Here is a 21,515-nt window from a genome sequence, read left to right as displayed (position 1 = left end):
CCTCCCACCTCGCCCCCCGTGCGCCCTGGGTCTGTCCCCAGCCCCGAGGAGAGCGCCTGTCCCGTCCCTTCCCGTGCCCTGTTCCCTCTCGGTGCCCGTGCAACATGTGGGTGCCAGCCTAGGCCTTGTGGCGCAGCTGGCGGTCCCCCTCCCTTCCCCCTCCACGAACTGATGTCGGGAGCTGGCGGACGGGATTGCTGCCAAGAGGGGAAGAAAAGCGGAAGATGTGCTTTGGGAGCTCTCCCAAACCACTCCAGGCCGTGCACGGAGCCAGTCCCTGCGACCTGACTCGGAACGCTGCTCGGTAGCCTCCTGACCCCCGAATGGGCCCGCACAGCCCTGCCCGCGGCAGCCGCCCTGCCCGGGCCGAGGGGCTGCAGCTGGGGGCGTGCCCGGCACGGCCGCGATGTCCCTGGCCTCACAGAGGGTCAGGAATTCTCTATGGTGCCGCCGGACAGGGCCCGGCTGTTTACACAGGCTGAGGATCCAGGGGAGATGACCCTGGGGACACAAAACCTGCCCTGTGCTCACATGCTGAGAAATGAGCTTGGGAGCACGTTTCTGATGTGGGCAAAGAAGGAAGTTGTTCTTTCACTTATGTATTTAGATTTAACCCTTGACCAGGAAAAAAAGTGTAGAGTTTCTCTATGTTTTCAAATAAATACATTAATTCAAATGCAAAAGATGAAGAGAATATTAAAAACTGATCCTTCCTCGGTGGTGCTGTTGTCTGATTTCTGCTCAGAGGAATGATACACTCGGGACAGAAAGAGCTGCTGAGCTTTTTCCCTCTAGCTAGAGGAGGGCCTGCCTCCACAGCAACACCAAGCTATGACCTTCACCCTTAGATAGTTTCCAGGCACCATAAAGCCATTTTAATCTCCCTAGAGTTGCTTGACCCCCCAATGTCCTCAGCAAGCATTGGGCCCTGCCCGATCTTTGCTTAAGCAGGTCCTGCTTGAGGTCCTTGTGCTCCTGCAGGTCCTGGCCTCGTTCCCTGACACCATGGGGCTGTTTGGGCACTGGTGGCCCCTAGGTGACTTTGATGCTCCATAGTGGGCTGTGGCTCAAAGTAATACTGCATGACATGCTGCTCCTGATGCCCTCGCTCTTCTGGAGGTGACTGGGCAAGGATCATGCTGATGGGTTTCAGCAAGCCATCGAGCTTGCAAGTGCATGTCAGAGCCCTGTCACCCTGCCTGAGGAGTCAGGGTCCCGCCACACTTGGGCTGCACAGGCCGGAACAGAACTGAGTTGGGAGTGAAGAGTAGGAGGGATGGCCACAGCAGCCAGCTTGCCTGGTAGGGAACAAATGCAAAGTAGACTTCTCAGGGGCTTTGCAAGGTAAGGTGTGACATGTGCAAAGGTGTGTGCCCAACTGCTGGCAGCGGTGCTAGTCCTGGTTCGTCCTGGAGGGAGCCCACTGAGAGGGAGGGATAGCACTGGGGTGAGATCCTTCTGCTGGAGCCTCATCCACCCATTGCTGAAAACATGCAGCTCTGTGCCAGCCGGGAGGTTTTAAAATGTTTGTGTTTATGGTACAAGGAAATGTTTCTTTTTAAACAGAACAGTCTGTTAAGTCTCTTCCCCTTTTCACATTTAGCACAACACCGAGGCTATAGGCTGTGTTTGTTTACCAGCTGCTCATTCTAACCAGAGATTTACAAGAGCAAACTCACACTCTCACTAGCAGTTAGATGTGTTATCAGCTTGCTCCGAAGGTGTCAAGTAAAGGCTTTGAAGGCATCGGGGTAAAGCCAAGCCCTGCAGCTCAGAGGAGCTCCAGAGCAGTTGGTATTGCAAATCAGCTCAATTACTTTTGCATTCTCACCCCGATCCTGCCTGAAATATTTCTTGTTTGGGCTGAAATTTCTCTCATTTTCTACCACTTTGTGAAAACAGACTATTTTTGAAAGCTCAGATATTTTCCTCTGAGTTAAATTTTATGTTTCTGAGCCAAAACCCACAGAAGCCACTACTGGGTGCTTTACAGTCTTAATTATGGATTGCAGTAGATTGTTATAAACTAAAATGTGAATGCTATAAAATACGAACCGGGGAACGTGTAGCACTGTCAATTCTCTCACACTTATCACATATATCATTCTATGTAGCACAGATAAAACCTAAAAATTTATACCAAAACTGCTTTGTCCACCTGTTCTAGAATTTTTTTTCTCTTACAGAACATTATTTTGTCAGCTACTTTTGCAAAGCACTTGTTTTGAATAAAATCAAAATGCTTGAAATATTAAGGTTTCAAACTTAACAGTGACATTCGGGTGCCTCTTGTTTCTGTTCACTGCTGTGGCACACAAGCAACAATTGGACTGGCCTTTGGGAAGCTCTCATGAAAGAGGAGAGATGGAAAACCCTGTGCAGCCTTAGCGGTGTGACAGAATGAAAATAATACCTTGGATAATTCCAGGATCCTTTCTTTGGTGATGCCTGCCATGGAAAACAAACCGTGAGCCTGGCTGACCGCTTAGTGGAGCTGCGGTCAGTATGGATCTCTTCTTGGTTCCTTCCTAGAGAGAAAAGTGGGTATTACCTGCTAAATGCTACTCTAAAAGTTGCTATCTACATCAAAACTGCAAGTTTTGTAGCTGTGGGAAAATTAAACCCCTTCAGCATCAGTGTAAAAACTCCTCTTTTGCAGGAGCTTGGATAAATGGCAGCTCAGTCCCAGCGGATGCCTAAATTTGTCTCCCATCTTCCCAAAACTTTCAACCCAAAAAGCAAAGGCCGGGAATGGTTTGGTGGATACACCAGGGCATCTGAGCAGCACCTGTGCACTCATGTTTATGTCCCCAGCTGCTTCTTCACTTTATCCATGCCACTGAACTCCCCTTAACCTGCACATGGACACCAACACCTTGTGATGCCCCCTTTCCCAGGGAGGGAGAACCAGGAACACAGGCTCTGTGTTAAATCTCCAAGGTCTTCAAAGTGACATGATGGAACCTTGGGTAAAGAAGCAACGCTGAAAGGCAGATGGTTGCACCCTGGGAGACCTTTTCTCATGTGCAGGAAGGCTGTGAAGGCATTCCCTTGCCTCTCGCATGCTGCTGAGGATAGAGAATGAGGTGAAGGGTTTTGATCAATCATGATCAGTGGTTTTCTTTCAGTATGTGTCACAAAGGTTATCTGAGGTTTCAGTCTGTGGACTAAATACAGGCTGTGTAAATATGAGCACCTGCCTCTCAGCAGGTGAGCAAGAAAGGCAGTGCAGTGCAAAGTCAGAGCTCTTGGAAAGATCCCTTTAAATTGGGGATGCCCTGTGGGGCAGGTGGGTCACAGTGCAGCTTCTGGAGTACCAGCAATCCATGCAGAGAGTCTGCTGTGGGACCAGGGAGAAAGGCTGCTTTCAGCTGCCTCATCACCCACTGCAGGGAAGGAGCCCTACTGTATGACCCAGCATGTGGAGTTTTCTATACTTGGAGAAAAAAGTTAGAAAAATATTTTAGCACAGAAGGTTCTAGTTTTATTTGAGAACTCTAGGTATTAAAATAAAGAAATTAAAAAAATAAAATCTATTTACAAAAAACTCCAACCCATACACAAAGTCATGTCATCAACTTGAAACTCTTTTCTCCCTGTGAAAGGCAAGTTTCCATACCATTCTTTTGCCCAGTCTCCTTGAAATTTTCAAGCACACAAATATTTCTCATGACAGAGCAACTATAATAAAGCTCCTTAGTCACACTGGTGTGGTTTACACAACACACCTTTTACAATCCCACAAAAATGTACCACTGCTAAATGCCTGTCTGCAAACCTCAAGTCCACAGCATTCAAAAGAAAAATGCTCCCAACCAGCCACCGCTAGTACGTCAGATATTTGAAGTACGTGCAAGCAGACACTGTGCTGATAGGTTATCACCAGCCACTGTGGCAACAGCTATGCCTGCATACTCCAGGGAGGAAATACAAAGTCATGGTGAATTTTTAACTTTGATGTTTATAAGATACCTGTTGACCCCTAAGACTTGAGTCATATATTCATCCTTGGGACAAGAGCAATACTGGCATGGCCTGGGGAGCTTGCTTTGTCCAGGATATTCCTCAAGCCCTGGAGATGAGTCTTTAAGGCTGGCAAACACCTACCCGCAGGGGGACTGAGACCATAACCCCTTGGCAACACCCCATTACCAGCTCCCCAGAGCCACCCTGCCATTTTATCTAAGAGCACACTTAATAATCCCAAACTCCTTTAAAAACTCACCTGATTGAAATAACTTAGATCAACAGCGCATTCATCTGTCAGCAAGGGATCAAACCTACCTAGGTCCTTGTTGCCTATTAAACATTGCAGCTGCTTCTTCCCCATCACCACTTCCCCTTGCTTTGCAGTGTAGTTAAAGGGAAGGTGCAAATGCCTTTCAGAACAACCCACATGATCCTACAAGGCACATGCTCTGCTACAGCTGCTGTCACTTCAGCAGGACTCCACTGTACTGCCTCCATCTCCTGAAGAGGCCTCTCAGGTGTTATGGAATGGGGAAAAAACTCTGTAAAAGTGCAGGGCAAGGAGCAGCAGCATAAGACCACAGTCACAGTAGTTTTGGGAATGGAAATATGCAAATACGCAGCAAACAGTCCTATTTGCAAACAGTATTTAAATGGTAGGAAAAACAGCCCTCTGCTTCTGTGGGATGGTGAAGAGGGCACAGACCAGCCCGACAAGGGGTGACTGAGGGAGGCAGTAGCGAGCACACGCAATCCCAGTGCTGCAAAGGAACCAGACTGACCACTGCCATGGTGCTGGCCCTTGACACCAAGTGCTAAATCACTGTTTCAAGTCACTCACTTCTGCAGTAGAACTGCTCATACTCAGAAGTTTCTGGGAAATGGAAATCTTCAGCCTAAGGAAGTCTTTCACCAAACTGGAAGTGTGATGGACGTTCAAGTTCAGCATGTAGTGCAGATGCCTCTAAAGACAGAGGCTGTTTGCCACTGACTTGCTTGTTACTAACTCTGTAAGCAGAATCCTCTTTTCCTACAGCTTATCTGTATGGATGAAAACTGGCCAGCATTAAACCTAAGGAAACCTTAAAACAGCTTCTAAGTTAAACCTTAGAAACAGCTTCTCTGGAAAAACGATTACTCATTCATGGTCATTCATTTGAATTAGTTAACACATGATATATCAGTGTATGCTGCTGACATCCAGGACCTGAATAGCTTTATTCAACAACCACACTCCTCTGGGCCTTTGTTGACCAATTTCATAGTGTAAACCAAATTAGCTATGGATCTGAATGTATTTACTAGAAACATTAACCAAATGCACTCAGAAAATCAGTGAGCCAGTTTCCTTGAAATCTTGTTGCCTTCATTCCTGTTATTCATCAGCACTTACATTTGATGCAGGAACTTCTGTGATTCCACATCAGATCAGTGGCATGGCAATCATTTTGCTGTATTAACATTTCAGTGACCTTCTGCTCCATGAACCTGTGCTGGTACTTCATGGTTTACTTAAATATCATACTCAGCAAGTTCCAAATGGGAAATTACTTAAAACATTTGGAATGCATTATACTCACCTTCATAAATGTACTAAAACATAGAACCACTGAGTCCTGGAACACAGAAATGCCATTAACAGTGTCACAACAGAGAGGGACAAACCTACTTTTCTGCAGAATCTTTTTGAATCATCTTATCATCCCCTACGTAGCAATTCCCACAATATATTAAAAAAACTACTCCTTGTCTTCACAACAGATTTTTTCATGGATAGTTTTTAATCTTTAAATCCATCAGCTTCCTCACCTTTTGTAGCCCCAAATGCATTCAAACACTGCCTTTAGTTCCCCTAACCAGAATATACTTTCATGTACTGTAATAGCAGGATTGTTTTTCTTCTTGGTGCAGCAGGGGAGTAGGAAGAGACTAACAGAAGACTGAGCAGCTTTTCTTATGGAGCTCCCTTTATTCACCTTGCTTAGAAGATACAAGAAGAACAATTTGCCTAATTTAGAGTTCTAGAAAAGAATCTTTCAGAACCAAATATAGGCACAATACCAATTAGCTTTATGCTTGATCTACAGAGAACATATATTGAGGCAGCCAGGTACCTTCAGCCCACTGATTTCTTTTGTTTAAGAACACAAGAGCCAATATTTTAAATAAAGATACAAAGATTTTATCTGAAACTTCACTAGGGGCAGCATGAGACCTTTGACATTTAAGGCTAACAAGTGGAAGAAGTTCAGGCAATGCCAATAAAACAAACATTTAGGTTTTTTACAGAATCCTTACTCAGGCAGAGCCATAAACAATTAAAGACAACCCTTAGGGGACAAACTGCTTTCTTTGAACAGAACATTTTGTCCCAAAAGGTTCACTTATTTTGAATAGTAACAGGAAAGGCGGGGGAAGGTTAATTTAAAATATTCTGGTAATTCTCATTAAATGGGTCTCTTTTATTTTTCCAGTCCTAAATGTTACAGTGACAGAGCTAGCAGGAATAATCAGAAAAACCCAAATATCACCAAGCCCCCCACACAGAACAACTTCCTGCAATCTTGAAAGTCTGTTCATATTTGAAAACTAATATACACTGAAAAACTCCTGCAACCAACATATACTAACAGAGACCTCAAATTTAGGAGGCAAAACTCCTGAAGACAACCTGCATTGGAAGTTTGCTGCCTACACAGTAATTTTCTCACCTCAGTAGTTACTGTGCTGGTCTTCCTGTGATCCTTGCTCAAATTCCTACAACTGGTGGGAAGTAGAACCGTGAGTAGCAGAAGCTACACTTTTCAAGGGGCTGGAGAGACTAGACCCATTAGTCTATGGGGGTAAAGAGGCTACATTTATACTAATGAACTAAAGAGTCTCAGGTCACTTTCTCCAAAGTTAGATTGCTGTCACAGTTTTTAGGCTCATGCAAATTTGCAAGTTTTCTAAACAGTGGATGAAATTCAGTGTAGGTGAGCAGCCACTCTCACAGGCAGCTGCCCTGCTTTAGAAAGTGGCAGCCTAACCATGGCCCTGTTATTTCAGTCTCATGACTATGAAGTTATCTCTGGCACTGCAACTGCTTGAGAAGTCAGAAAAGAGATGGAGAAGAAAAATCCAAAACACAACCGTGGCACAGGAGACAGAGGAGGAGACTCTGAATGAAAATGGCACTAAAGTCACAGGTTTGGGAGCCAAGGAAATTGAGCAAGTTCAGTCTACTACCTGCTATGTAAAAAGAGTTTAAGCTAAACAATTTCTGCGCATTAAATGTCTCTCCCGTAACAGCTCTGTTGATGTGATTATCTTTTTCAGAGAAGAGCAGAAGTAACAAGACAAGGCAGGTATACAAAACTTTTTATTGACAACAGAACAATAGAGAGGAACGTCACCACTTCCCATTCCTCAGGAATGTCTCCATTTCACAGTCAGTCTGCTAAAAGCGTACTTTCATGGCAACGAGCAACATGAAGGCATGGAGCTGTGTAACCTCCAGAGAGATGTTCCATCAGTGCAGTGCGAGGGGACCGACGGCGCGCACGGGAGCAGCAGGCCCTGTCACAACACAGCCGTGGCAGGAACAGCGAACGCAGAGCCAACAGGCACAGACACAAAGCAGGCAGAAGCCTCAAGTTATCTCCATTATCTCCATCTAAGGGTGATACCCAACCTGTTATTCCATCCATATTCTGTTTCAGGGGGGAATACTTTATTCCCTTGCTCTGTTTTGCTTTCCCTGTCCTTAAAGATGTCCATACTTCCAGCTGAATGGTACCGTGTCAGAGAACACCTGAGCTTTTATACTTTGCTACCTCATACCAGTTCATGCATGCACTTGAGTTTACTTTCAGAAGATTACATTGACATAAAGAGGGGGGAAAAAAGTGCTGTATAAGAAGAAAAGGATTTAGTTGTTAATGCTTCCTTGCTAACAAAAATATTTGGTAGTTGTATATAATCCCTGTAATGTCATTTTCAAAAAGTATGTAGGCAGTCTACTTAACATTTTAAAGAAACAGCACATCAAACTCAGCATAATTTCAAACACTCCAAAATTAAATTTGAACTGAAATTCAATCTAAACAACAAAATATCTTTAGTTTTCACAGTCCACAGAACTGCACACTCAGTGCAAGATGAAAGCTGACTCTCTCCTGCATAAGGTTTCCTGTGCGTGCAGAACTGTACTGGGGACCCTGTGAAGTAGCTTACACGTTTATAAACATTTATTCATTTATCATGTTTTTCCTTTACTTAATGGATGTGCCTGTGGATGTGTAGACTTGTAAAGTGCTTTAAAATAAAACAAAAACCCCTACAAAAGAAAAAACCCCTCAAAAAACCACAGAGATGTGAGAATTTTATCTGAAGGACTTTGCACAGCATTTACAATGTCGGCATAAAGCATGTGAAACATGAGCATTCCCTGCAGACTGATGCAGTGCAAGCAGTCTCACACATTAGATACTGCAATTCCTCTGGATTCAAGATGCACAATACTTACAAAAACAACCCTAGAAGCACAGACAAATGCTGGTGGCTCTTCCTCTTCTTTTTAGAAACATAATTAAAAAATCTGCATTACTCTCTCATAATTTAAATACATAAGTAATCTCCACTTTTATTACTTCATGACAATGACTTCAAATTTACATTATTTTAAGTACCATCAGAATAGCTCCATGTATAATACAGATATTTGCTGATATCCTGTCAGAAAATAAAAAAAACCAAAACCTTCCACTATATAAAAAAAATATGCTGGAAAGACAAGAACACAGAACAGGGACTTGGTACAGACTATGATTTCAGTTTTATATCAACCACAGTTAACCCAAAATTAACAGATACACAGCGATATTCAAAAGCAGTGCAAATATCTTTGGAGGTTAGAATAAAATTATACTACAAGAACATAAGACAGAAGAAATTAAAAGGCAAGTACTTCAAGTACAGGAACCAGTCTCTGTGAGGTCCACCTTAGTGTTAGCTGGGAGTTCCTTTTCCCATCTTACTTCTTCCTCTGGAATACATTAGCCAACATTGCACCTGATGTAGTCAGCTGGCCCATTTTGTTCAAAAACTTGGTCTTTGTATCTTCACTTACCAGGCTCGCTGCAATTGACATCGAGCTAGGAAAGGAAAACATTTAGTGGCATGAGACTACAAACTAAAAAGAACATTATGCTGTTATTTATTAAGCAATTAAATTGTCTTTGTGTTCCATAGGTTTCAACAAAAAACACCAGTCTGTGAAGAAAAATTGAAAACCCATCACTACCTAGTCCATATATATAATGGTGAATTTATTATAATGTGTTCACAGTGCCTGTGAAAACAGTAAAATATTTTTGTGCACTAAGTTTTAGTACCTTTGGATGTCACCACATTAGCATTTGCTACCTACTGGGGAATTGCTGTAGTGACAAATACTTCTCTGAAAGCCTGCCTTTGCCTTCTCACCAGAAATGTCAACTCTTGTGTTTATTTAGTGTAAGTTCACCAGTATCAGTTCAGACACAGACCTTTCTAACCCAAGTAACCTGCCTCCAACAGTGGCATTAGCAGATGTGTAGAGATGAGCAAAAGCAAGGTAAGTACAAAACAGTGACACTTCTCCTTAATTTTCAACTCCTGATTTTCCAACTACTTTCACCTGAGCCGAGTTAAAAACTGGTGAGGATAGTCGTCAACCTAGTAATTCTCAATAAATCTTTATTTTATATTACTTGATCAGCTTCCCTTTGATCTCCTTATAAATTTCTTGCGAACCCCACGCTGAGCCCGACTGGGTCAGCCCCTCACTGGGTAAGGAGCTGCTTCTTCTGGTTCTTCTGAATGTGGTTCCTATTACCTGTGCTTGGAAGTTCCTAATTGAGACATACTACATAGGAAAATGGAGAGTTCATAGGTTTCCCACAAACCAGACTGAGCAATCCAAGCAATGCTGAAGCTACAGGATGCTAAGCTTTGAATAATATGTTAAGAAATTATCCCTACTATGTGAAATTAACAGATTTTTTTAAAATTAACAACATATCAGCGAGCTCAACTTCAGATATATATAAACTGTTTAGCACAGTAGGAGTCATCTGTCTCAAGACAGGGCAAATGTACATAGCAGGAATATTAACAAATATTCCATACTTCCTATATTTGTAGTCAAAATGGCAAGTGTTTATCAACATTGGATAAGGACAATTTTAGAAAACATTACCAAATAAATTCGTTCTTGTGAACTCAGTGTGGACTCTGCATTTCAAAATTATAGCTAAGACCACAAAATCTGTCTTACAGGCAAAGGCCAGATTCCAGGAACTGAATTTTCAGTCTGAAAAGTTATAAACAGTTCTGTTTGACACACTTGCATCAACGACATAAAACTGAACTTAACTCTGAATTGTTTCAACAGAACTTGAATGATTTCTTCAAAGGTAGAAGGGATACACACAGTTCTTTCTCCCATTTCACACCACAGAAAAAAGGTGGTTAGTAATAATCATTTCTGGTTCTTTTTAAAGTACCTTAAAAATAAAACAGAAGCTTCTCACTAAAGCTGTATTGTGGATTTGAAAATAGTTTAATGATAAACTTTCAAAGTAAAACATTTATTTCAGGCACTATCACATAGCCAGACATCTTTGGCTTGATTAAACATCTCCAGTCAACTAACGAATCACGTATTTCCAGCTGATAAAACTCAGCTGGGAAATTACTGCTACAGTAAGATGAGTGCCTTTTGCAATTTCCTTTGATTTCATTATAAAGCAAGGGCATATAAACTATATAAGTAACAGTTTACACTCACTGTCAGCTAGTTAAGGACAAGAAGCTATCTCAGACCATGAGGTATCCTAGAATTGGGTGTAGCTATGAAAACTTCTTTGGGAAATACTGTACATTCCAAGCATTAGCAGCATTAAGAAAATAAAAGTGCTCACTTCAGAAAAGAAAGCCTAGCGACTGGTGACAAACCTGTAGTTCTAAACAAACTATGCTTTCATTAGTCTAATGATCCTGAATAAGACTGAGGAAAACACGGAGGTATTCTATTGGTTCTTGAAACAGTTTGGGGCATATCAGCCATCTGATGTCAAAAATTAAATAGTAACAACTACAGACTCTACAAGTTCATGTTTTCTAATACTGTTACTGTAAACAGAAACATAATCCACTGTATCCTGCATGCTTAATAGTTTAAATATCCAAAATTAATAGCCTCCAAAGTACTTCCATTACTATGCAAAGTGAATATTTAAACATAGCAGAAATTAATATGAAATCAAATAATTTGAGTCTCACATCTTTAAAAAGTAATCAAATAACCCAACAAAGCAATAGTATATCTTGTTTAAAACAATCCATTATTTAAAAAGCAAAACAAAACCCAACCCACAAATAAAAATAATGTATAAACATCAAATTTTTCCTGGTGTCCAGATGAATCAGATGCCACACAGAGTTCTGCCTGTTTTATGGGGAAGCTCTAGGGCAAAACAAACTTTCCTAATGGGCATTTTATAGCAATCAGTTTGTAATATCAGTTGTTACCCATGATTAAAATACCTTGTTAATTGCTAAACAAAATGTTTAACAAAAGCGGTTAATATTTCAAGATGGAGAGTTTAATCTTCTGAAAAAATTATTTCTTTGATCCTGTATTATTTGACCAAGTTTTTCTAACAGCAAGGGGAAAAGACAGGATAAGAACATCAGAAGATTGCTTTTGCACTCATTTTGATTTCTGTGCCTGCACTGCTGTGCTGTTAACAAACCCCAGTAATTTATATCCCAGTTGTATTTAAATCCTTTGTCAAATATGTATTTGTCATAGAAATTAGGAACTGAAATCAGCAAGCACTTAACAAGAAAACAGAGATATTTACGTATATGAAAAGGTCATTTCTTCAGTGGCAAAATATTTCTTGTTAATTTTGTACAGTACAAGATGACAACCATAGCCTGACGTTGAATAAGAAAGGGGAAGGCTAATTAAAGAACAAAGGAACAGATTGCAAAGATTTACCCTTTTCATATCTTAGTTTTCAGCAGTTGCATTCATAAAGGAAATACATTAGATGATGTATGAGGTTTGCATTTATTTGTTTCTGCAAAGGCTTAATAGGACTGACTGTCATTTCAAAGTATTTACTACTAGTAAAGCCTGAAGTATTTTACTTGGTGCCTGACTGACCCTTTTTCTATTTTACATTTCTTTTGTTGAGCTCTTGTACACCTTTATTATTTTAATCATTCTCAGACTACCAGTTGCTTCCAGCTCACTATGGGTGAACTCCTTCAAGAAGTAAATTCTTTTAGCTTTTTACAGATAAGGAACCATGACATGAACAAGCTTCAGTAATTTTCTCAATTCTCATGACAAAGCACTGGGATTGAGAACAGATTCTCTCTTCAGATACCTTCTCACACACTTCCTTGGCAGCATTGCTAAGGATTTGTGAAGTTATATAATAATCCACAAGAATTTGCCTGCTGGCATGCCATTCCAGGCAATACGCAAGCAAAAGAGCACATACAACTCATCGTAATGACACTGAGCATTCCAAATTTCCACATCCAAGATGGGTCTGTTGGCTACTTTTGTAATCAGGAAGTGCACACAAATGACACCATCTCTACAGGTGAAGCAAATGGATGCATGAGCACTGTGTGTCTGCTGCCTCCTTGGAGAGCTGGGTTTACTCTGTGTCTGTGGAAAGGTTGTTTCACCAAAGTGGAACACAGGTGGCCTTTTCCCAAAGTCAGCTTACTGCCTAACCAGTACACTGACACAGGGGTCAGTTTATACACTGGGGAAACTGTTCTTGTGTGCCCCAGTCCTGTGCAAACCAGGACAGCAGCCTGAAGCAAGCCCTTCTGGACCAGAACAATTCCCTCAGCCTGCAGGTTGCCACCCCCATGGGTGGCAAAGTATCTGCTACATACATTGCTCTAAGCACTTAGGCCAGGCACTCCCTGATTTCTCAGATTCAGGACAGAAATTTAAATTCAGCTTTAAATGAACAAAAAATTAAGAACCAAGAATATCATTCCTATAAAAGTAATTGTTGTCTCATGTTTTACACTGGAGACAGAAACAATCACTGTATTAAAGTTTCCAAAATCTGTTTTCAAATACAGCACATGTCAGTGCAGGATTTCAGGTCACAAACTTGGACAACATTATGGAATATAGTCTGCAGAACACTCCTCTAGAGGCACATAGAAAAAGGGAAGTGGAAGTCTTACCCTTGTGGTTCTTGGACGGTCTTGTTTTCCACTTTCTGTTCACATTCTTTTATCATGGAGCTCAAAATAACCTAAGACATAAGGAAGAGAGATACATGACATTTGACATTTTTCCTTTTACATTAACACTTCTTATGAAATGTTCTCTGCAAATAATTCTGACATTAGCAGAACTGTTTAAAACATTTCCCTGGGTTTTTTTTTCAAGTGCCTTTGAGTTCCAGTTATCTGATAATGCCTTGTGGTTAGAAACAACAAAAACGTTCAAAATAACTTAAGGAAGAAAACGTTTTCCAAATAGTTACAGAAGTTCAGGACTCTGTCCTTTTGCCCCAGGCTTTTAAAAACAGCACTATAACAAACCTACATCTGTGACATCCTATATCTTCATGAACATTATGCAGAAAGAAAAAGCAAGGAAAGAAAAAAAGTGTGATGGTATCCTAGGACAGTATCTTAATGGAAGGAAGTGCAAAAATCAACTTGATACCATTCCACTGGTGTCTTCCAGAGTTCCTATGACTCATGGCTTTTCCCTTTTATTTAAGCAAGTACAGTGTTAAAAAGGTTTCTGCAGAGTATTTAAGTCTGAAGACACTTCCACACTGACATTTTTATACTTATCCAAAAATAAGGAAAAGATTCCCAATAGCAGGCTTTAAAACAAAATCATACAGGTAATTCATGGGACAGAGAAATGACTCCCTGCCCCGTTCACAACAGTACTGTTTCAGCACATTAAGACAAAAGTGTTTTGTCTTAGGTTGCAAATGCAAGATATGGCTGAGGTGTGTATTCTATTGACATAGAGGTGGGACAGTTATCTTCTGTTAATTGGGCAGTTTTTCTTTATCTCTTCCACAACCCATCCTCCCTCCAGGAGATATCTTCTATTGTTGGGCCACTGAATCTCACTGCATGACTGATAAAATTACATCATCCCACTGTGAGATGCTCTGCCCAAGGGGAGGAGCCAAGCATTCCTTCCTGGATATAATCTGAGATTTGGAACACCATAGGCAACCTTTTTCCCACTGGATTCCCAGAGGAAGACCAGGCTCATCTACACTACCCCTGGACCTTCAGAAGAAAACTACACCCTTCTACAGGATCATTGTTGCAACAGAACCACATCTGCCACTTCAGGAGGACTGCAGCCACCATTTATTGGGACTGCTACCAACACCCTGACCAACAGGGTGTCAGGTCGTATTCTGACTCTGTCAGTGTTGTTTTGTATTACTGCATTTTTATTTTTACTTTTCCTAATAAAGAACTGTTATTTTTACTCCCATATCTTTGCCTGAGAGCCCCTTAATTTCAAATTTATAACAATTTGGAGGGAGGGGGTTTACATTTTCCATTTCAAGAGAGGCTCCTGCCTTCCTTACCCAACACCTGTCTTTTCAAACCAAGACATGTTTTGCAACACTTGGGCAAAAAAGTTAGAATGCAAAGTATGAAACTATAATATGTACATACACACACATATATAGACACACTACATAAATGGAAACTTCCTCGGCCACAGCTCAGAAGAAGGCTAAATACTTTTCTGAGACTCTAAACTTAAAATCTCAGAGCTACAAGCAATTAAAATTAGTATTGCCTCACCAAACCTTAATATATACAACAAAGGAAAAATACTATTTTCAATCTCTAAAATACAGATCAGTCACTAATGGTTACCACCAACTGATAACTATTTTTAAATGTTTTTGCATAAATTACAATGCTGGTTTCTGTCAAGTCCGCAGCACAACCATTAATTACACTGACAAGATGTGGTCTGGTCTGCAGACGTGTGCCACTGCTCACTCTGTGTATCCACAAGTATTACTTCAGCATTTGAATCATTTTAGGTAGCAGGTGTTACACACCCTTGAGTGTTTCAGAGAGCAACATTCAAACAGGACTACAACTCTTCCTACTACATTTGCTGTCCTCCATTGGCATAAAATGTTATACAAATACTTAATGCTTAAGAGTACAGAGGTACAAGAGAAATACATTCAGAATTTTTTTCTGTATCAAAAAAGACCTGAAATTTTCAAGCATAGCCGCCATAATTTTTGTTACTTATGATTTCCACCTGAGCACTGGAGCTTTCCTACATTTTTGTACATCTGAATCCAGATGTTCCAAATATCAAATACGAAGCCTTGACCAAAGAGGAGAATAATTCATCAAGGACTCAGGATGATTTCAATAAGAAGATGGCTTTGCCATCCATTGCACAGCTCCTTCTGGGAAGGCTGTGTAATTCTTGGATGAAGTGGAGCAATTCTTTCCTCTTCTGCAGATTAATTTCTAAATTTCTACATTATGGCTTTGCACATACTGCTCAGACCTATTCCCTTGGGTTCTCCTTGTTTGGTCATAGGACTGATTATGAAATCACATCTCCTTAAAGAGAAATATTTTAGAGTACTAACTCTATATTTAGAGACACTTAAGAGACTTAACATACTGAAGTCTTATAAACAGTATTGCAGTATATGGACTAAATATTTTTACGAAGTACTGACTCACTATCATGCAACTCAAATCCATTTACTTTGAAAACCCATAGAAGGTAAGTGGAAAATGAGGAAGAAGGGACTTGACATTGAACTAGAGATGCTGGTAAAGTATCTGAATGTCTGCACAAGGTGAAATGTTTCCTTTAAAGATGAGAAGCTCTGACCTAAATGCACAACTTACACTTTTATTTATATGAAAGAAAGGAAAACAAGCATGAGGTATGAGTGGTAAGCGCTGCCAGACAGGACCACACAAGCCAATTCCACAACGTTACCCTTCCAAGATGAGCATAAACTCTGCACTGACGTTAAAGGCATTAGAGCTAAGGCTCTGTGATTTAGAAAATGTATGTGTGTTTGTCAAGTGATATGCCATTTGAATAATGAATAACACCATAGAGGCCAAAATAGTAAAAAAAGGCTTAATTCTGTTTATGCAAATGTCTAATTATTTGAGACAGTAAATGACATTCATTTCAGAAAACAAGATTTTCAGATAGAAGGCTTCCAAGACACACTGGAACTCACTGGGTCTCAGAAGCCTTTATCATGATGCCTACAAACATCCCATTGAAGTGGGAATCTGATCAAGCCCTAGATATCCATTTCTACAAAAAAAGGGATAAAAATTGTAAAGCCTGTAGTGAGTTTTCTAACCCACTGGAGCAGGAGTAAATACTTTTAATTTCATATTGCTCTCTGGCTAAGGAGCCAAAGCAGTTGGCATCATGACTTAAGTCACTTATGCACAGTAATGCAAAATGTGGTAATGGAGAATTGAGAGCTGTCGTTACCTACTGATTTATTTTAAATCCTATTCCAGCCCTCAATTCCTTCTCTGACTACAAGATTCAAACTCAATCAAGCTCCTTGTTGCAATTCAGGGTATATTTTGAACTGACTATGCATTTAAACCTTAGAAGTTACATTAACTACAAAAATGAAGTATTTGATCAGTTATCCCATTGGTGAAAGAAAATGAAACTTTTGCCTAACTGGATATATTGTAGCCATTGATTTTAGTGCATCCTTGGTTTGACTAACATAAAGATGGTAAAAACATTTCCTTTTTCTTCAGTCTAGGAAGATCTATGTTTCCACATGCATTTCTGATGGTTGAGTATTTGTCTGCAGAGATTCTCAGATTAGAAATATATTTTACCACATTTTACTGGTTTTGAAATCATGTGACCTATTCTTTATCAAAAAAACCTCCTCAATGTCATGTTTTGAAACCACTTATGAGCAGCTCTCCTTAACTTCTGGTTTTAAATGCCATCACATTTCAACTTCTGCCACCTACATCTCATACTCAGTAAACATAGTTTACTGCTCACCTCATGCTCTGGAGAGAGATGTTCCATGTCGGTTCGTAAACACTTCAGTCCTGGTAAAAAGTGATTGACCATTAAATCCTCTGAAATAACTAAAATCCAGGTTGTTAAGGTATTATAAGGATTGCCTTTTGAAATTATACTTTTTTTTCTGTCTTCTGATAATGTTGCTTTATGGAACACAAGGGCAGCAGCAAAACTAAGAAAACGGAATGGCATTTGACACTTCATGGCTAATAAAAAGGAAAAAAGATGTTGAACATATTTAACATCATGTATTTCGTACACCCATATAATCATTTGAAGATTTTTTTCCTTGACTTATTAGTTAAGATCAAGAGTTTTGTTTTTGTAGCTTTGTTTTTTCAAGTATCTATCTGTTCCACTGTATGGGGTCTGGCTGAACTGGTGCTCATTTTCTGCACAGCAGCCCTCAGTGCTGTGCTTTGCACTGGTACCTAGAAATCTTGGTGTTGGTACCACACCAGTGCTCAGGCTACTGCTGAGCAGCGTTGGCACAGCATCAGTGCTCTCTCTAAACATTCCCCCCCATCAGTAGGCTGGGGGGAGGGCAAACAGCCTGGACAGCTGGCCCAAACTGACCAGAGGGATGTTCCACACCATATGATGCCTATTCAGATATAAAAATTAAGAGAAGGTGGTGGTGAGGCAGGATACCATTTGTTATTGTGATGTTTGTGTTCTGGAGCGGCTGCTGCACATGCTGAAGCCCCGCTTCCTGGAAAGTAACTGGATATTGCTTGCTAATGGAAAGGAAGAAAAAATCTTCTGCTTTGCTCTGCTTCCATACATAGCTTAAGCTTTATTAAACTGCTGTTATTTTGACACAAGTTTGTCCTCCATCTGATTTTCTCCCCCACCCTCACCCATCCTGCTGAGGAGGGGAAGGAGAGAGGCTTGGGGGGGCACCTGGTGTGCTGCTAATCTGTGATATTCACCATCTTGGAAAACCTCCCCCTTATGTTGAATAGATCATGTTTTATATCAAAGATCCAAAGACAAACTTAGTTATTTCTCTAATATTAAACTTCTCTCACCACCAGAGAACTAACAGCTAGACTTCCCCTGAAAAAAGGATACAGCAACAGGAAAGAGCACTGTAGGACTCAAACAGGTGGGTAGCGATATCCAATCTCTTCGAATCAACAGACTGCTGGTTGTTGACCAAGGCTAACTTGTGCAAGTGTGGAATAACAACTGGAAAAGTAAATACAGCAATAAGTATTTGAAACTGCTTTCCACAGACTTGTTTAGCATTAAACAGGTGCTATGTGGCAACTGCAGGCATTTGAAACTTCACACATTAGCATGGAATAAGAACTGCAAACAATTGCTTTTGATGGGATTGCCCTTGTGCATTTAATGGATTAACTCAAACTTGAAATAAAAATTTGTGGTAGCACCACCTAAAATAAAAAAGTACCTTGGAGTACCTTTGAAATAATAACAGTTTACAGAAAAGAAAGAAAAACCCCATCAATGTAACCAGCATACCTATTAGCTTTTGGACAGAGAGAAGAAGACTGCATCTTCCCATGGATGCAACTTACATTCGTCTCTAAATCTGGGCTCAGCATTAGGTCCAACTCTTCCAAACGTTTTTATGATTTCTGTATGTAAAGAATGTTGGTCTTGATACTGAGGGTCCTCCAGGAAAGAAGCCAGCTGCATTTTTACTCTCTCCAGAAGCTTAAATATTCCCAGAGAAATAGAAAGAACACAAAAGAATCAAGATGCTAGAAATTGTTATGATCAGTTCAAAGTATGTTTACAATTTTCTGTATTTCAGATGACAGATCTTAGACTTTCTTCTAATTTCCAGATTTTTTCCTAAGGATGTTTCAAACTCTTCAATGCACCTCTATGTTTTAAAGACTGTTACCAGGGTTTTCATGTGATCTCATTTTTAAATCTGTTTTTTAACAACAGACAGGTGCTCCCATATACTTGATTTTTCCTCCTGAGATTTCCTTGAGTTTGATATTCCCTTTTTTTACCTGCTACTACAGTTTCCTTCTTACTTAATAACTAATAACTACAGAGTTTTCCTGTTTAATTAGAAACCAATTAATAGCATTTTTTGTAACGTATCTCAGTTAATAGGTTGAAATTTTTTTGCAGAGGACAGAGATGTAAAAGTAACTATCATAAAATCAATGGAATTAAAAAGATTCCCTCAACTAAAGGCTAGAAAACAAAAAATGAGATTGGTATTTAATTTGGATTCAAACTTGAAAAAAGTAACATTTTATGATACATTTTGAAAGGTGCTATCACCTCTGTACTCTAAGGCTTATCATAATTAGTGCAATGGATACAGTAATTTCTGTAATATTCTTCCCAACTGATTATAGGCATGCATTCCAAGCTGCAAAATTCTAACTTTTCCATCGTCCAAGTACGTGTGAGTCATCACTGACTTGACTCACATTACTCACATTTCCTCAAACACATTCTTTTAGAATATGTTGAAATTACGGGAAGAATGCAAGCTCTGCAAAAAGCTGCAAGGCCTTACAGAAGAAATTTGATTGCACAGCTGTTACATGAAACAAAATCCAGTTTTCTACTATTTACAGCAGAATCCTGACTATCTTCAAAATTCTTATCTATTACCATAGTAGAATAATTTAAAAAATGATGAGGAATTGCATCTCTGCATTATCTTCAAGGAATACTTTGCTAATGTCATTATGTCTTTCAGTGCCATCTTGGACTAAATCAAGGGCAAAACCAGCAGATATGACTGGAACAACAAGAGTCTTTTGCTCTTCTAAAGTATTTGGGAGCCAAGCAGGATACCCTAAAGCACCTAAAAAAATACAGTATGCGGATGTTCTTGGTCACTCTTTTAAAATAGAACTATTTCATTTGGAAATAATGGAGTTAGATTTCACAACTGTACTGGAGAAGGTTTTAAAGAAACATTTTGAGCATGGGATTTCCCATCTTCTAGCACAGGCCCCCTCTACTTATCCGTCTCTGTTTGTTTATGTTTGGTTGAGATTTAGAAGGAAATGTTTTTATTAGTTACAAGGGTTGGTTTGTTTAGAGAGTTAAAAAAAGGCCATTGCAAAACCCAAAAGCACTTTGGAAGAGAATATGACAAAGAAAGAAAGAAAGAATTTATGACTTGCCCTTTCTTTCATTCTGTATTTATTAAAAAATCATCCTCCTCTTATGCTACAAAAACACAGGTGACAACAACAGGTGTCTTACCTCTCTCTGAGTAACAGTTTCCATGATGGTCCCAAAAGCCGGGATTGTAGCAATCCTTACTGAACTACAATGGAAGAATAGGGTCTTTAAGATGTATTCAACACTAAGAACAAAATTACTTAAATAAAAATTTTAAAATTAGTACTTTCAAGTTACATTAGTTTCTAGCAATGACAAAGGGGAAAAAAAAAAAAAAAGCAGACCAGGAAAAAGACAGGATTAACTCAAGGTCTCAGTCTGAAACTCACAATTCAGGATCACTGGACAAGGTAACAAGGGCCGGAGCAACCCGCTTGCCAACTAACGCTTCACTCATGCCTCGAAGAGCCAGCTGTAAACCAGTCAACATGCAATAAAAAACGCTTTGGTAAACGTGAACAACTGGGTTAGCTGTGACTGAGGATGGGCAGGCAGACTCTTGGGGTTGTTCTTGGTTTAGTCACCCACACAAGACATTAAAGCCACTAAGACTCTAGTCATGCTGGAGCATCTGTTAGTAACAAGTTGTTAGTGAGATTAGCAAAGCATCCCTCCTTAGCTGGAAAGAAATACCACATCAGAATGTCCACGAAATGAAGTGCCACCGTTGTATATCAGACATAAGATGCAGCCAAAACTACTTTGCATTTCATTAATGCAGGTGATACTCAATTTTGCAGTAGCAAAGCTGATAGCATTACAGAATAGTAGTATCCAGCTTTCTACCAGAAATGATGTAAGCAAATTTGAAAACTGAGAACATGATTAAATATAAACAAAAATTAAATTACATGGATTTAGTTTTCTATTTAAAGTTTATTCAGCATTTTTATACAGTTTAATTCCAACTGTTGCAGTAAACCCTTTTATTTAGAAAGAAATTATTTAAAGGTTACTTTCCTTTAAAAAGAATTCAATTTTTGTTCAGCTAGATTAAGAGACATAACTGATGGTTATTTCTTTCTAAGTATTAAGAGGGATGCTAGGTATATAAGGCAGTCAGGGAACTTACATTTCAGGGTCACTGGAGAGAGTAATGAGAGCAGGAACAACTCTCTGAGCTACCAGAGTTTCATGTACCCCCTTCACCAACAGCTGAATGGTCGGAGCAGGGGGGTATCACAGGTGATGCACGGAAAGAGCGAGCACAGTATCATGGGAAGAAGAACGGCAAAACCAAGAGAGAGAAAGAAAAAACACAAAAAGCAAACCAAAATTA

The 21,515-nt window shown here is 39.9% G+C and overlaps 1 protein-coding gene across 2 annotated transcripts in view; it reads right to left on the bottom strand.

The window, feature by feature from the left end:
• Positions 1–7,312: 7,312 nt before the first annotated feature.
• The window catches only part of RELCH (RAB11 binding and LisH domain, coiled-coil and HEAT repeat containing), a 75,200-nt gene continuing 60,997 nt past the window's right edge, over positions 7,313–21,515 (bottom strand). For both annotated transcript variants that reach the window (XM_054284855.1, XM_054284856.1), the window contains 7 exons: positions 21,309–21,391; positions 20,318–20,381; positions 18,649–18,787; positions 18,179–18,295; positions 17,081–17,169; positions 13,222–13,292; positions 7,313–9,104 (listed from right to left, as the gene is read on the bottom strand). In XM_054284855.1, coding sequence (XP_054140830.1) covers positions 8,984–9,104; positions 13,222–13,292; positions 17,081–17,169; positions 18,179–18,295; positions 18,649–18,787; positions 20,318–20,381; positions 21,309–21,391 — 684 coding nt within the window. In that variant the 3' untranslated portion in view covers positions 7,313–8,983. The remainder of the gene's footprint in view (positions 9,105–13,221; positions 13,293–17,080; positions 17,170–18,178; positions 18,296–18,648; positions 18,788–20,317; positions 20,382–21,308; positions 21,392–21,515) is intronic.

Source organism: Melozone crissalis, unplaced genomic scaffold (assembly GCF_028551555.1).
Source record: "Melozone crissalis strain CALT ecotype California unplaced genomic scaffold, PUWL_Pcris_2 ptg000042l_1, whole genome shotgun sequence".
In the NCBI taxonomy this organism is placed as follows: domain Eukaryota; kingdom Metazoa; phylum Chordata; class Aves; order Passeriformes; family Passerellidae; genus Melozone; species Melozone crissalis.
The sequence above is the reverse complement of the archived record's forward strand: the minus strand, read 5'-3'. Positions and strand labels throughout refer to the sequence as shown.